Here is a 15,656-nt window from a genome sequence, read left to right as displayed (position 1 = left end):
ACTGTGCTGATGGCATCACGGTCACAGAGCAGTATGGAACTCTTTGGCAAGGCAGATCCTGCTCTGGGAAAATTATACTTGCTTCTGCACAAAACGAAAGTTACACATGGAGCAATAAATAATGCTAGTGACTCTTTTAAAAAAAGTGGGTAAGACAATTCCAGCTTGGAAAATTACTTCAAAACAGGAACGGTGATTAGAGTCCATACAATAGATATACAGGGTTTTCTTCCGAGGTTTCACCGGTTATGGCTTCTCAGCTATACAAGCAGAGATACACAAAGAGGAACAGAGATGACTACTTCTGCAAGCAGTTCTGGTGCAACATGTAGCAATAGAAAGTGTTAAAAAGATAATATTGAGGGAAAAAAAGATTAAAAATGTCCCAGAGAGAGTATATGCAGAAAGCCTTGGAGTTTAATCTTTTGATAAGCTAAAGTGATGGGAAATTGACTTGAATACCTACTTAGAAAGAAAATACAGTACTAGAAAGCTTCCCAACTTAAAAGAGCTGTAAGAACTACCAGATAAACGTGAATGAAAAAAAGAGACTTTTAAAAGAGAGACAGTTATCCACTCAAACGTTTTAAGAGTAACTACTCACTGATTCACTGTCCCTGAAGTATTTGAATAAGGATATTCTAAGAATGCTGGACATCTTTCTGGAATACATGCTTCTGCCAGAGTAAGACTAGTAATTGCCAGCTTCATATCTGAGTTCAAACTATACAGTCTTCTTGTCCAAGAAGAGTAAAGAGTCTCCAGAACTCAGAATTGGTAACAGCTAAATTATCACCACAGCTGCAGCAGACACCCCATGGACCTGCAATGACACGTGGTTCACATGCCTTTGCGTTAGCATGTCCGAAAAGGATCATGCAGCTTCAATATAGGTACCAAAAGCAGTATAGCTTGTTAGTGCAGCACCAGAGATAATAAAAATTTCACTGCTTATATACAGCGCTGTGCCAACACACCTATAACTGCTCAAGTCAGTTCCCGAAGTGTTAACACACAGCTTACTGCACTACAGGACCCACAAGACAGATGCACCCAAACTGAATTATCTCACATGTTTGCTCAGTAGTCTACCTTTACCTACACACCAGCTACCTAACTTCTGAAAAGTCTCTAAAAGAGAAGGGCCAGGTTCAAAAGCAACCTGAGAAGAGTTAGTTCTAACAATGCGAATGAGCCAAATTATTTGCCAGAGCACCTTCTAAGGAAAGAATTAAAAAGGAAAGTGAAAAACAGTTATGAATTGTTTCTTGGAGCTCAAGCAGAGGAAAGATTAGTAAGTTTGTACCTACATCTCCCATTTTCAGCTACACTGAGAATGGGAGTTGAGGTCTTAGAAACTCTCACCCACAAAGCCGTAACTACTCAGCAATCCTTTGGCTCTAAGAGAACACCTGAAATGACTTCCTAAGTCTCCCAGACAGCAGCTCCTCCACACTATAACTCCAGTTTCTTAAATGAATAGCTCCTACAGAGGTATCGACATCAGATTTTACATGTCTCATGAAAACAAAGTTTAGCAGTTTTAAAAATAAGTTTGTTACCAACAGTTTTAAAAAAGAATTCAAATCTTGAAAATACACTTTCCTAACCTGAATTACTAGAACCCAATCTGAGAAACGAGAACCAGCATTAGTTACCTTAGATACTCACGACTTGTCAAACTTAGTGCTGTAACAGTCACTATCTCAGTAACAAACTGACTGAAACAGCAAGAGATGTTAAAGGTTACCGAGTAAGCTAGCTTGTCATTTTGCAGAAGCCTATTCATTCAAAGTGTCACCTTCTGCAACATAGAAAGCTGCCAGTGTTGGCTCTGCCACCAGCCAAAGAGCACATGAGGAACTCAGCAGGCCTGCCAAAATTTCTTAAGTCTAAGATGCACTGTCCCCCCATGCAAGAACAAAACAAAAATAAACGTTTCTTCCTCATCCCTAATGGTCTGTTTATTCCTAGTATTCAAGTCGGTTGTGTGTTTGCAAACAGAACAGGCGATAAAGTTTTAACATCCTGCAATCTCATCCACAGTCACTTCTTAGATGCAGTCTCCTCATGCTAACTAAAAAAAAAACCCAAAACCCTGTACTGTACACGTCACTGAAATAAAAAAAGGGAAGAAACTATTCAAAGTGTTAAGAGGACCACAAACCCTATGAACAGCCACAGTCCAGACATTACCCAAAGCTTCCTTCTCTCCCAAAGCAGAACAAGAGGATACAACTTAAATGACTATCCTGAAAAAACATGCATGAAATTCTTAGCTGCTTCAGGGCTGTGAAACAGAAACACAAAGGGAGCGTTATTTTCATTCAAAGTATACATTCAAGCACAACACCCCCGCCCCTTTCAGGTTATAGATTATATATATATTCATATATCTACACACATGCACATACTACTTCGATCCCATCCATTGACTTATACCACCCATCCCAAGCTGTACAAAGACACATACACAGGACCCAGCACTTAAGTGTTCAAGGCCATGCCCAGCATGGCCTTGAGCAACCTGCTCTAGAAAAGGTGTCCCTGCCCATGGCGGGGTGGTGGTGGTGTCAGAACTAGTTATCTTTAAGATCCCTTCCAACCCAAAGCATTCTATGATTCTATGACCCCTTACAAGTATTCTTAGCAGGTTTATAATGTTACAGATTTAACACATGCCCTGAGAAGCTTAACCAAATAATCAGTTGCCTGTAAAGTTACCTGTAGTTTAAAGAAAGTTCTTGGGTATGTTTTTAATTGAAGAGTAACAAACTCTTGAGGCAATCATGCTTTGCCCAGGGTTCCCAAAGTGATACAAAAATATAATTAGTTGAATAAGCATCCATACTCATATAGCGGTACTGATTTCCTGGAGCTGCAGCTTCAACTTAACATTTTAAAATTCAGATCCCTATGTTTGTAATTTTAAGGTAAAGCTTGAGTTTAGCATTTGAACACCTTACCTACCTGGAAACCTGCTTGAGACAAAGTGAAAGTTGAGAAGAAAAATACAGTTATTCCTTCAAGATCAAATTTTATTAGGTTCTTGAAAAAAACCCCACAAAGTCAATCTGATATGCGACACACGGAGAAGAAGTGTGCAGCATGAAATTTTAAGGCAAATCCATTTCACAGAAAAGTCTTTCTATTTGCAGATGCTAAAAATGTTTAGGCACTATAGTCAACTCACAGGATACAGTCTTTTAGCCGACATACTAACTGCAAAAGAAGTTACTATAGGATAGTCAAATAAGTTAATTTAACCTTGAACAAGCTAAGAAAATTACAATAATCAACTACTGGTTTCTTACTGTTTATGCATAATCATTTATTTTTCCAATAATCCTCAGTATAGTTAAAACAAATGCACTTTGTTGAAGAAAAATCAGAAATCTGTAACAGCAGGAAAGTGTCATGCACAACATTAGCATATTTTGTCAAAGACCTATCATAAATATATCTATGTTGCCTACAAATGATAGCATTTATGAAAAGGCTACATTAGTCCTCACAGTGAAAAAATAACATTGCCATTCGCATGGTTACCTTTTACAGCTAAAAATATGTTTTTAAAGCTTGGTCTGTAATGTAGCTGTTCGATTTGCATAACAAAAAGCTCACACCAGACTTCAAAGCCTGTATTTGTCATCAGAAATTAAGAACTCTAATCACTAATGGATACATCTGACTAAAGAAATAAGCAGGCACATGGTCTTAATCCTTTGAATAGTAGTCCCCCAATTGTTAGACCATTTACAAGCCACTTAACAATAGTATCATTATGTTGCATCTCCATAGAAGCCAGCAAAGATGAAACACAAACTTAATTTCTGTAGGCTTAACGTTTTCCAACGGTAAACAGAGGTATTAGCGTTGAGTGTGGGGCAGGAAGGGGGGTTTGCTTGATACAAACATGCTGTGATAACGCATGATGTCAGAAGTTAAGAAAATACTGCTCTTTCCAACACCAAATTAGATTAGTACTCTTTATAGTAAGAAATATGCCTCTTTACTCATTTAAGTAGCAGGACTTCAAAACACAAATAGAGTTATTAGATATTGAAATAATGTGCACTAAACTTTAACATTGTGATTTTATATCCATAACTGACCTTTTCATTCTTCTTTTCTGTGTCCACAGGCTGCTTTATATTTTCTTTACGGACAGTTTGTATTACTTCATCCTCAGACACACCAAGGAAAGAACGTCCATTAGGCTGTGTAAACAGTAAATGTGAATAATAAAAAATCTGGAGAAAGTGGATGAAGCAAGGCTCAAACTACACTATTACTGAAAGGCAACTATTTGTTGACCGAAAAATATTTGTAAGATTATGAACTAAAGCAGACAAAATTGTGGCTTGGTGCTCAAAATATCTACTGCAACTCTATATTTACCAAACACAGACATGAGAAAGAAAACAGGTCTCCTCACTTCATCTCAATCCTACTCAACACAGGAACTGCTGATCTAGAGGTAAATTTCTCAAAGTTACCAGCTTTCAGAACATGCAAACTGCTTCAGAACATGCAGTTGTACATACCATAAGTTATCGAATTAAATGAACGTGCTTACCACTTTGTAGCAGTTCAGCAATGGGCTGAATTTTTTAAAATAATTTCTACCTTGACCAAATTTCTGCAATTTCTACCTATACATATCCCTCATGGCTCATTTCCTTCACAAGTTAAACTTCATAGTGGAACAGAAATCAGAGGTCAAACATGAAGCATGACTAAGTATGACATCCCATTGTTCCGTTTCAGACAGACTTGATTACAGGTGTCAAGTTAGTCTACCATTTTCCCCTCCCATAATAAAGGAAAGAAAACTAGCACGTATTATTTAACATATAAAGTTAAAACTCTGGACAGTCATTAGTCTTTATCACCACCTTTGACAGCAAAGGCATACACCTTAGCCTATATATTTCCTATGCAAAAAGGTAGAAATTTAAGTCATGTTTAGTGTTAACAAAAAACTATGGCTGAAGTTACTATGCTTAACTGCAGAAAAGATGAAAATAAGAAAAGCATTATACTTCTGTTAGCCATTAATGTCATCGAGTGAAAAACAACTGTCAAGAGTAGCAATTGATATCGAGTCCACAAAAACTTCATACCGATTCATATTCATAAATATTCAGATCAATTAAAGACTAAAAATTAAATATGACATTAAGCATAAATAAATACTTCATAACTGCTATAGTTCCTGCAATTTCTTTTTAAATAAAGTCAAACTATATTATCTTTAGTTATTTTCATTATTAAAACACCAAAAGCTATTTTAACTCTGCATCGCACAAACCCGATCGCTTTAAAGTAAAACAAAGGCCATGTTACTACTTACTGTGACCTATTCTTTTAAATATCAGAGCTGATCCTCAATTTAATGGGTACAGGTATTTAAGTCTTGCCATGTTATATTATGCTTACAAATCGCCCGTGGCATGATTTCACCAGTGCATAACACAGTATTGCTTACTGTAGTTAGCCAGCGTGCCAACTTCTTATTTTGTAACTATTAATAGAAATTGAAAGGATCAGGTCACCTAACCCCTCTTCCCCTGCAACAACCAGCTTTAAACTAGACTTTTCATAGCTAAGATGCAGTACCTTTCCCTCAGCATTCTGAAAATGTGTACTTTACAGACCTGTGTCTCCAAACTCTTAAAAGTTCCTCTCGACCAAGCTCATAGTACTCGATTCCACAGGGATACCAAAGACCTAATATTCAATCTCAAAAATAACCCGTTGCCAAAAATCAGTGCTTGAACCCCTTTATTTTCTCCAGATTCCGCAGAGTCACGTTATTAGTGGTATGATGTCTTTCAATCCATGTTAGGACCTGCAACATTTAAGACCTTAAGCTGGAGAAAGCATCACTGTTTCGAAGTTATTTAGCAGTAGAGTTAGATCACAGATTTGTTGCATCTAGTATTGGACTTCTGTCAGAAATGTTTACAGCCAACTAACTTTTTAAATTCTGTACCTTGCTTTGCTGCTTTGATATTACATATATATCTTAAATTAAAAGCCAGTTTAATCCCTCTCAAAAAAATCAATAAATAAAAGTTTTAATCTTTAATTTAAAAAAAACCCAGCTGTTTCTCTGAAGTAACAAACTAATTCATACCCATTAAGAACCCTCTGGAAAACTGCATTCACATGACTGTTTAAAATGCTGTCTGATCATCTGATCACGTAGACAACCACCATCAGAAATATGTTTAAGAACTTGGTACTTTGATAGATTTCTCCCTGAATGTATCCCTGAATTGTAACAGTCTCCTTTCCAGTGGAAGCTTTCCACATTTATTTTCTGCCCACAGATGAATCAGAATTTTAACCAAAATTCATGTGACCATTTCTGGATATAGCAAAGATAGTAACAGAAGCGGGAAAGAAAAAAGCTTTTCTGTACTATTCTTTTAAAAGGCAACTACAGCCCAAAAGATTAAGTTTTAAAGTTTATGGTAATATATTAAACATCCACTGGCAATATTAGGTCATTCAAATTGTCCAATTTGTTAAATGCCATATTTTTCTTCCTCATCCTAAAAGCTATAGGGAAGATGCAACAAGGCAGAAATAGTTCTGTCAGTAACACTACTGATTTCTGAACACAATTCTTGCTTGCTGACCTTAAAATCCCAATATTTAAATAAACTGTTTTCACACATATTCACTTGAGAGTGATAAGATAATCCAAAAGTAGAATAAAGGTTTTGCTGAGACTGTTAAAATGAAAAATACTGTTCTTTAAATATGGTACAGCACAATGGATAACTCGTGTCACACTTCAAATGGCAGTAATGAAATTGCTATCAGTTGAGTCTTACAAGGCTGTATTAGCCAAAGCCCTTAGTTACACATTGTAAAGATATGCCTACTTAGAATATCTTTGGCCAATGAAAGAACACGTTTGCCAGGATTATTTTCTGTAAGTTCCTCTTCAGAAACCAACCAATTTTTTCTTTGAGCACTGGAGAATCCTACAGCCCTAGTTCTCCTGCAATTTGACAATTAACATATACACAAAACCAACACTTGAATATCAGTTGAAAGTACGAAAAAGTCTCTGTGCAGTCTAAGTGCAATAAGTATAAAACAGTCATAGCCTGAAAAGTGCTTTCAAGCAGAATAAGTAGGAAACTTTCTCAAATGAACAGAAATGCTTTTACTAAAATGTGTAGCATTTACTATCCAGGTGTCCTTCAAACAATAGGAAGTACATAGTCAATTTGGTACTTTCTGCATCTAGAAATAGATGGTATGAATTGCTTTCTAAAGCTGTAGCAAAGTATAGAAGATGGTTACCTTCAAGTTTGCACAGCCTGTGCAGAAACAATGCAAGAATATTTTCACCTTTTTCTGCTGAAACTTTAGAAAGTAGAAGAGAGAGGGACAGCAATATTCAGAAAAGCATTAAAATTAAAGATATATTTTGGAAAGGAAAAAAAAACCCACCTTAAGAGGGGCCAAAGAACTCTGACAGGAGACAAAGAGCCCCTGCCAGGAGCTAAAAACCAAACCAAACCAAACAAAAAACAGGAAGAGAGGCTTCAGGTTTACTGCACAGAATCAAAGTAAGGATACCCTACTCCCTTGCTCCAAGCAGCTGCAGAAAGCCAGAACTGGCTCTGTAAACTATAGTGTTAATGAATGCTGAACTGTTTCAGCTTCATTTTTTTCCTCAGCCTGCCCATAGCAAGTAAATGAAATAGTTGCTACGGTACACTGTCAGCTAAACTTACTTCACCAAAAATACTGGGTAACTTGTATCCTACCTATACAGGAACTGAATAAAGCCACATGCAAGGAAACAAAGCAATACTACGCTTCCTCAGAGAGGGTACAGTGAAGAACACTTCTGATCCTGACTGATCAGAGTCACACATCACCCGCCATACAATGAGCTCAGTAATTCTTTATTAAAGTAACGCTACAGCTTTTAATTAGACATCTGTAGTGTGTTCTTTAATGCTACAGACCAGTTGCTCTAAGCTTTCTGAAACACCCGCAATGGAAATCTAGACCCTGGCATAGCAAACCTTGTAGTAAATCTACTGATAATAGGCTTACTCTTCTCCCTTCGCAGACCGCACTAGCAGCATCACAGCACACAGAACACAAGACAAAAATGACTAGGCAGCAATCAGCAAGCACTTTTGTTACATCTTTAAATTTCCAGTGTTATTTTGATAATTTTTCACTTGAAAGTCAGAAAATATTGGGACATGCTAATACAAGTCTCTACAAACTTATCTGGGATAACGAGCATGAGGCAGGCCTATTAAACTTTGCCACTGGTATAAACTTATCTGCACTACAGTTAATGATTCAGTTTGTGCATTTTCTTTTTGGAAAAGGTGGTTTGTATTTCTTTTATCTCTGCATGGAAATAACTAATATAAAGTACTATAAAAATAACTTTAAAAATCTTAACAATACAGAATGACAGCTTGACAGCTGAAAAACTATTTTACTCTCTTGATTATGAAAATATTGCTCTCACAAAGCCTTAACTTTATTTTGTGCCTAAGTGAACCAAGCTTGAAACAGTACAAGCATTTATATTCACCAAAAGTGTCAGTTAACTAAGCCTTATATAAAATTAAGACAAAGTTTGCTTTTATGAAGCCCTGCACTACAGAGCACTGCCAAATTAACTGTGTATATACCTCTTCACTCCATCTTCTGTTGAGGCATTTTTTTAATGTCTTCAATGATGACTTGCAAGAGTTTATGCTTTGTTTTTTATATTGGAGTTTAAAGAAAATAAACCAAGCAAAATCTAAATTACTTCTAGCATTAGTCTTTGTTTTCAAGAAGGCATAACAGATCTACTAAATCTTGAAGAATCTGCTGTTCAAAATGGCAAAAAAAGTGCATCTTTAACATGCCTTCTCCAAAATGGAGACCTAGCCACACTAGAAAGCCTCTGAATCACAAGGCTTCCTCTTCTTCATGCTCAGCGTTCAGCCTCTTCCAACTTCCAGAATCAACTTCAGTAGTTCCCTGCTCAAAGATAGCTTGGTGGTGTGTGCAGTCCTTGTTTTCTTTTAAGATATCCTAGCCTTAAGTTCTCATTTAAAAACCCCCAAACTTCTGAAGTTTTAATACTGCCACAGACTCAAATGAACGTACAAACCTATTTTCTCTCCTTTTCCTGATCATTAGCTAAACAATTCAGATTTTATAGAGCAAGATATAATTAAGAGACACAGCTGTAACAGGCAGGGGACATCTGCTGCACTTTCATTCCTATAATCCATTTGGACATAAACAGGATTACAAACATACTAACAACATAAAAGCTATAGAAGCAATCCCTTCGAGCCCCAAAACTATGGTAACTGGAAGCTCTAAAAGGCCAGTTGATAATTTCTGCATTCTACTAATTTTCTCATGAAGTGCATGCATACTGTCAAAGATAGAAGGTTCCTGCACCACATACTGAGGATTTGAAAAAAAAAAAAAAAAAAAAAAGAAGACAGGAATGATCTGTTTTTAAGAGGCTGCTAAGACACAGATTTCCTTATTAAAGGAGATGATCCCTACTGTAACAAACAAATCAGACACATTCCTACTAAGGCAAGCTCACCATGAGAGTGATCTTAACATGTTCTGTCGACAAGACACAGCAAAAACCCTTACTCAAGTCTGAATCATCACAGCACTTACGGGGCTTACAATGCTGCTTTCAGTAGTCTATACCTGCCTGGACTACAACTCCTGTCTTGAAATTCTAAGCCATACTAAAGTCTCCACTACTGGTTCCTAACCCTGAAAGCAATCGATGAATAATAATAAAAAAATAATGCTTTCATACAACTCTTGTCTCCATTAAAAAGCTTCTAAAAAGAAACGAGCGTTTTCCTCATCACCCAGGACTATTAACGTGTAATTTCCGTGTGCGCACGCTGCTCCAGGTCTTCAAAGCAAACGAGTAACCCAGACGACACGAGACAGCTTCCAGAGCAGCAAGCCAGGAGCCCCCCTTCCCTTCCACAGGCAAAGATCACCCAGCTGAATGACACGGCGGCTCGGGGGGAGCTCTATGACCTCCAGACCCTGCGGTCGGTCCTATCTGAGCAGCAGGCCTTTCGCTGAGCAGGGGGCAACGGGGACAAGGCGCGGGGAGAGCCAGCCGCGCTCGGGGCCGCTCGCCAAACGGGACCTCCCCCCCGCCTTTCCGCAGGGGACCCGCCGCGCCCGGCCGGGTACTACCGCAAGCCCCGCCGCCGCCGGCCCCATCCTGCCGCTGTCAATGGGCCTTTCATCCCCCTACCCCACCGGCTCCCGGGCCCACCCGCCTCCCCCGCCCCACCGTGTCCTCACCCATTCCCTCCCGAGCGGCGCGGCCCTCGCAGCCCCCCTCACCCGCGCCGTTTTCTCCGGCAGCTTCTTCTTGTTTCGCTTCTTCTGCTCGTCGCCTTTCAGGTGCAGCTGCCCGGGGCCCGGGCCCGCCGCCTTGCCCTGGCCCCCGCCGGCTGTCAGGGCCGTGCCGGCCGCCTCCTCACCCTTCCTCTCCGCCGCGCTCCGCGCTGGCTTCTTACGGAGGCCGCCTCCGCAGGCCACGGCCAGGAGCAGCCCCAGCAGCCCCAGCCCCAGCGCGGCCGGCACCACCAGGGCGAGCCAGGTGGGCAGTCCCTGCGGGTCCAGGCCCAGCTCGACGCCCAGCTCGGCACGCAGCAGGCCCAGGCCGCCCGACAGGACGTCCCGCACCCGGGCCGCCGCCTCCTCGGCCTGTTGGGCCGCCGTCTCCTGCCAGCTCCCCGCAGCCATCGCGGCCCCCTGCCCCGCAGAGGCCCAAACCGGGCGGGGCGGCGAGGGAGCGCTCAGGCCGAGCGCATCGCGGCCTCAGGAGAGCCGCGCTCGCCTGCCGGAGCCGTCCGGGGGGTACGGGGGGGCGGGCAGGACGGGATACGAGCGGAGCCTCGGCTGGACGCGGCTGCCTCAGTCCCAGAGGCGCCCGGGTCTCCTCCTCTTCCTCCCCACCCTCCGCCCGCCGCACAACGTCACAGCCCAGCCGAGCGCCCGTCACAGCCCCGCCGAGCGCCCGTCACAGGCCCGTCACAGCCCCACCGAGCGCCCGCCGCCGCCATCTCCGCCGCGCGCGGGGCGGAGGGTGACGCTTGCAGGGCGGGCGCGGAGCTTCCCACCCCTTCAGCAGCCGCCTGGCGCCCTCGCCCTCGACCCCCTCCTTCTCCTTCTCCTCCCCCCGCCCCGCCCTGCTGAGGGCGGTGCCGGCGGTGGCGCGCAGGGGCGGCGCGGAGAGTAACCTCGACGTGGCAGCCAGCGAACGGGGCTGGGGTGGGAGCCGAGGCCGGCGCGGCGGAGGCCGGGGGGCGGCTTGGCCGCGTCGCCCCTGCGGCCGGGGCGGGAGACCCCGCGGCGCTTCACACGGCGCTGGAGCGGGCGGGCGAGCGAGCGCGACCGGGGGTGGCGAGCTGGGGTGGTAGGAGGCCGTCCGCTCCCAGCGGTTCGGCGGGCCGTGCTCCTCCCGCTGTGGGCACCCACCACAGGAACACGCCCGGGCGGCGCTGCGCGGAGTGGGCTGAGGCAGCGGGTGAGGGCGGGCCTCGGCGCTCCGGCCCCAGCCTTCCCAGGCCCGCGGCCGCGTGGGTGCATGTCCGCGGTGGCGGTCGTGGATCAGCTCTATTTTAGCTTGCGGCTGCCCCAGAGAGGCGGCGCGGCTCCGGTGCGGGTATGTCAGCTGCCGGTTTGTGGGTGCTGGTCCCGCCGCTGAAACTCCGGGAGCAGCCCCGGGGCCGTGCCGGCCGCCTCTGGGACTGGCAGCTGGATGCGCCCGCCTGTCAGGCTTCAGGGGTCGGGGTCAGGGCCCCGCAGAGGCCATCCCTTCTCCAGAGAAGGCATTTGAAAATGTTGGAAAAAAAAAAAAAAAGTCGGTGTGCTTTAGTTACTTCTTGATACACTGGATAAGGTAATATAACAACACAGGTGTTTTTTACAAGCCATATTTTCTAAGATCTAAGCCACACGCTGGCTTAATACATCAAATTAAGTAGCATCATGAAAAATACAGCCGTGTGCGTCAAACAGGAGTTGTTTTGTCTTCAGGAACTCAAAAGCTGCTTTTCTCCGTGTACTTTAAAAATGAACCCTAAAAAGTTGACTCCAAATGCATGTCTTGACTTTTCAGAAGTCCGGTCTCATGGCATCCAGAGTTCCTGCGGAATCTGAGCTGTCAGAACCTCAGAGCTGGCACTGTTGAGTGGCTTTACAGTGACTGTAGTCTTCTGCAGTGGTGTGTTGCTGGAAAGTAATGCTGTGTCCCAGTCTTTCCCTTTGCAATTCTTATGAGGAATGTTGCTGTCATAGCGTGCTAGAAAAATATCTGCATTTAGTGCATGGAAACCTGAATGGGATACTTGAAATTTAAAATTTAGTAAAATAAAATTAATTTGCTTAAACAGCGCAGTGATAGCTCACACTGTTTTCATATACTCATGACTTTGCTTTATTTTGTAAAGTCAATGTGTCTTTCATATACAAGTATTTGTATGTTTTTAATGTTTTCAGTGTTTTTTAATAAAGTACTCCCAAATTGCTTCTGAGTCCTAATTTTTTTTAATGATACCACCAGGCAGTCAAGTCCTGCTTTTCTAATTAACTTCACTTGGAAAAAAGGATATTGCTGGAAGTAGTGGTAGCAACAGTCTCAGGCAGAGCATTTTACTGGTAGACATTTATATACTTTTAGATTTTTTTTTAAATTCAAAACACTATCTGGCTTTAGCATATGCTTTAGCATAGACCATACACATTTATGAGAAAATATTGACTATCATTGTACTGGTTGTTGCACAATTCAGCCACCCTAACACGCCAAATAAATTTTCTTTAAGTAGTTTCTTATTTTAAGATGTTGCCCTGTATAGATAGAGAACAGTGATCATGTAGTTTTAGTTCTGAATACATTAGCTGAAAAAATATGCCTAACAAATTTGAAAGCATCATTCAGCTGCAGTGGATTCGAGGCCACAGACTAGTAGCTATTGTTCATTTTAAAGAAAACACTGCAAGAACCTGGTGGGGTTTAGTTCCACAATACACGTGATTAGCTTTAGGACTTGATGAAGCTTTTTTAAATGCAGCACCGTGGCACCACCGAGCGGCAGCATGGTGAATAGCCGAGCAGTCGTAGGAAACATTTGTGTGGATGAAAAAAAAAAGGCAGCAGATCCGCACTTGAAAACAGCCGCTTTCCGTTCGATTCGGCTGGTGAAGCAAGCTAATCTGAAGCTAATAAATATCTTTTTATTCTGAACTAATGAGATACAGCCATAAATTGGCATACAATTTGTAGCAAATTGAAATATTTTGAAGAATGTTTGTGTGATATTAAAAATGGCAGGAACAAACATACTGCTCTGACATTACTCTTCAAATAAAGCAAACGTTCTATTTCATACTAATTCCGATCCTGATGTTAGTTTGGTATTATTCTTCAAGTGCCTTAATACATTTGATCAAAGTTGTTCCAAGGATTTATCTGGCAGTGCTGAATATAAAACTCTTTCTGATCTCATTCTCCCAAGGATCATAGCAGAAGGTTGAATGACACATCATGAAAGAGAAAATAATGACAAAACCAAAAAGAATGAAGGCAAAGCTTGATTATTTTTTTAAATGTAATCTCTCTTGTCCCTGCAAACAGTCCTTGTTTTACCACAACTGCTGTTAGACATACCCTACAAAATACCTTTCCACAACCATATTAAAACTCAGCAGCTGCCATTTGTCATGGCATGAGGAAAAAAGAACTATTGCTTCATAGATCTCAAAATACCTGTTCCATGGGGTTTTTATGATTATTGCAAACAATATTGAAGCCTTGTGTAGTGCTGCTCTAGGTATTCTTTATTCTAGAAATCAGATGGATACAGCAGAAGCAGATTGAGCTTCTCAGCATTTAAATAAGCAGAATCCCAGGAAAACACATTCAAGGTTTCTCTTGTCGAGGAAGTTGAAAAAGCCTTGAACAACAGGCAGTTATACTATCTCACACAGATCATGACTCCAAATTTTTTTAGGTGAACTCAGTGGACAATTACTTGAAAATACTAAGGCAGATACTCAGTATTTACCCTGAAGGAGGGAATAACAACAAAAAATCCACAATCTGACAATCGATATCCCTGGCAATGTCAACAAACAGCCAGGAAAGGGATGAGTTGTCTGCAGACAACGTTTTCCTTGAGAAATTACTCATCTGGGTCATGGCTGGGTGTCTTGGGGTAAGACTCAGCCCAGGCTGAGGGCTGAGCTCAGACTTAAGGATTGGATTAGGAGCAGGAGACTCACCATGCCTAGAGATGCACCTGGAGTGGAGCTACCAAGGGCGGTCAAAGAGGGGCAGGATATGAAAATAATTCTTCCCTGAGACATTTTTTGTCCAGGCCGTGGCTGGGCATGTTGAGGGAGGCTCAGCTGATGTCTGGACTTAGGGTTAGTATTAACGTCACGTACATGGTTGGGAGAGAGGTAAAGCCTAGAGCTTCGGTTGGTGTGGGGCAGAAAAGATGCAGCCAGACTAAGGGGTAGGCTGCAAAAATAATTCTTCCCTGAGATCTTTTCAACCTGTGTGCTAGCTCAGGGTCTGGAGCTAAGGCTCAACCCATCCTTTGCATTCAGATTGAGCTAGAGTTTTAACAGGGCAGAGCCTAGAGCTGCACTTTGAATCAACCTGAGAAAAGGTTGCTGAAGGAATTATCTTCTGAGAACTTGGTTGTCATGGCTATGGCTTGGAGTCTTGGGCTAGTCTCTGTTGATATCAGGTGTTAGAGTTGGGACTGCAGTTAGGCTTAGGGTCAGGGAACAGGAAAAGTTTGGATCTCCATTTGGAGTGAGGCAGGAAAGGAGCTGCAAAAAGAATTATCCTCTGAGAAGTTTCTCATCTGGGGCTTTGGGCTAAGTCTCAGCCCAAATCTGTGGTTAGGGATCTGGTTATGTTCAGGTTTGGGAGAAGAGAGAAAGGCTAGAGCTCCATTTGGACTGGGATTGGAAAGGGATTGCCAAAGGAAGGTACAGGGGACAAAAGTGATTGTCCCCTGAGGAGATGTTCACCTGGGCTATGGCTGGGGATGTTGGGCTAGAGCTCACCTGACCTAGGTTTGGGGTAAGGGTTGGAAGAGATACAAAGACTGGGAGCTCCAGTTTAGTGGTCTTGAAAGGGGCTGCCGAAGGGAAGAATGGAGTGTCTAAAGAATTTTTTCCTGAGATCTTTTCCATCGGGACCATGGCTGAGATCTTGTGCTGAGTTTCAACTGACATGAGCACATATTTATCTTGAGTCATGGCTAGGATATTTTAAGTGTCATCCAGCACGGTATCTGAGGTATTTGGGGCTAAGTCTCCACCAACACATAGGTTTGGGTTTGGGAGAGAGACAAAGCACAGAGCTCCATTTGGAGAGAGGCTTGAGGGATGTTGCTGAAGGAAGGTGCAGGTTGCAAAAAAAAATTGTCCCCTGAGAACTTGTTCATCTGGGCTATGGCTGGGGGACCTGGGCTAACGTCCAGTGACTTCCTGTTCTCAAAGTAGTGAATGATTTCAACAAGTCTTTGAACAATTTCAGTTTTTCTGATGCAGTGCTTCAGGAAGGATTTCTTTCCCAGCTA

General features: G+C 42.5%; 1 protein-coding gene across 7 annotated transcripts in view; it reads right to left on the bottom strand.

Annotated features, from left to right (window-relative positions):
• Window positions 1–10,797, bottom strand: part of MTDH (metadherin) — a 34,821-nt gene extending 24,024 nt beyond the window's left edge. For all 7 annotated transcript variants that reach the window (XM_086465016.1, XM_086465015.1, XM_086465018.1 and 4 more), the window contains exons 1-2: window positions 10,393–10,797; window positions 4,116–4,220 (exon numbers count right to left, since the gene is read on the bottom strand). In XM_086465016.1, the coding sequence (XP_086321142.1) occupies window positions 4,116–4,220; window positions 10,393–10,797 (510 nt within the window). The remainder of the gene's footprint in view (window positions 1–4,115; window positions 4,221–10,392) is intronic.
• Window positions 10,798–15,656: the final 4,859 nt, after the last annotated feature.

Source organism: Leptosomus discolor, chromosome 5 (genome assembly GCF_034619465.1).
Source record: "Leptosomus discolor isolate bLepDis1 chromosome 5, bLepDis1.hap2, whole genome shotgun sequence".
NCBI classification, from domain to species: domain Eukaryota; kingdom Metazoa; phylum Chordata; class Aves; order Leptosomiformes; family Leptosomidae; genus Leptosomus; species Leptosomus discolor.
This window is presented reverse-complemented; position numbering and strand designations above follow the sequence as displayed.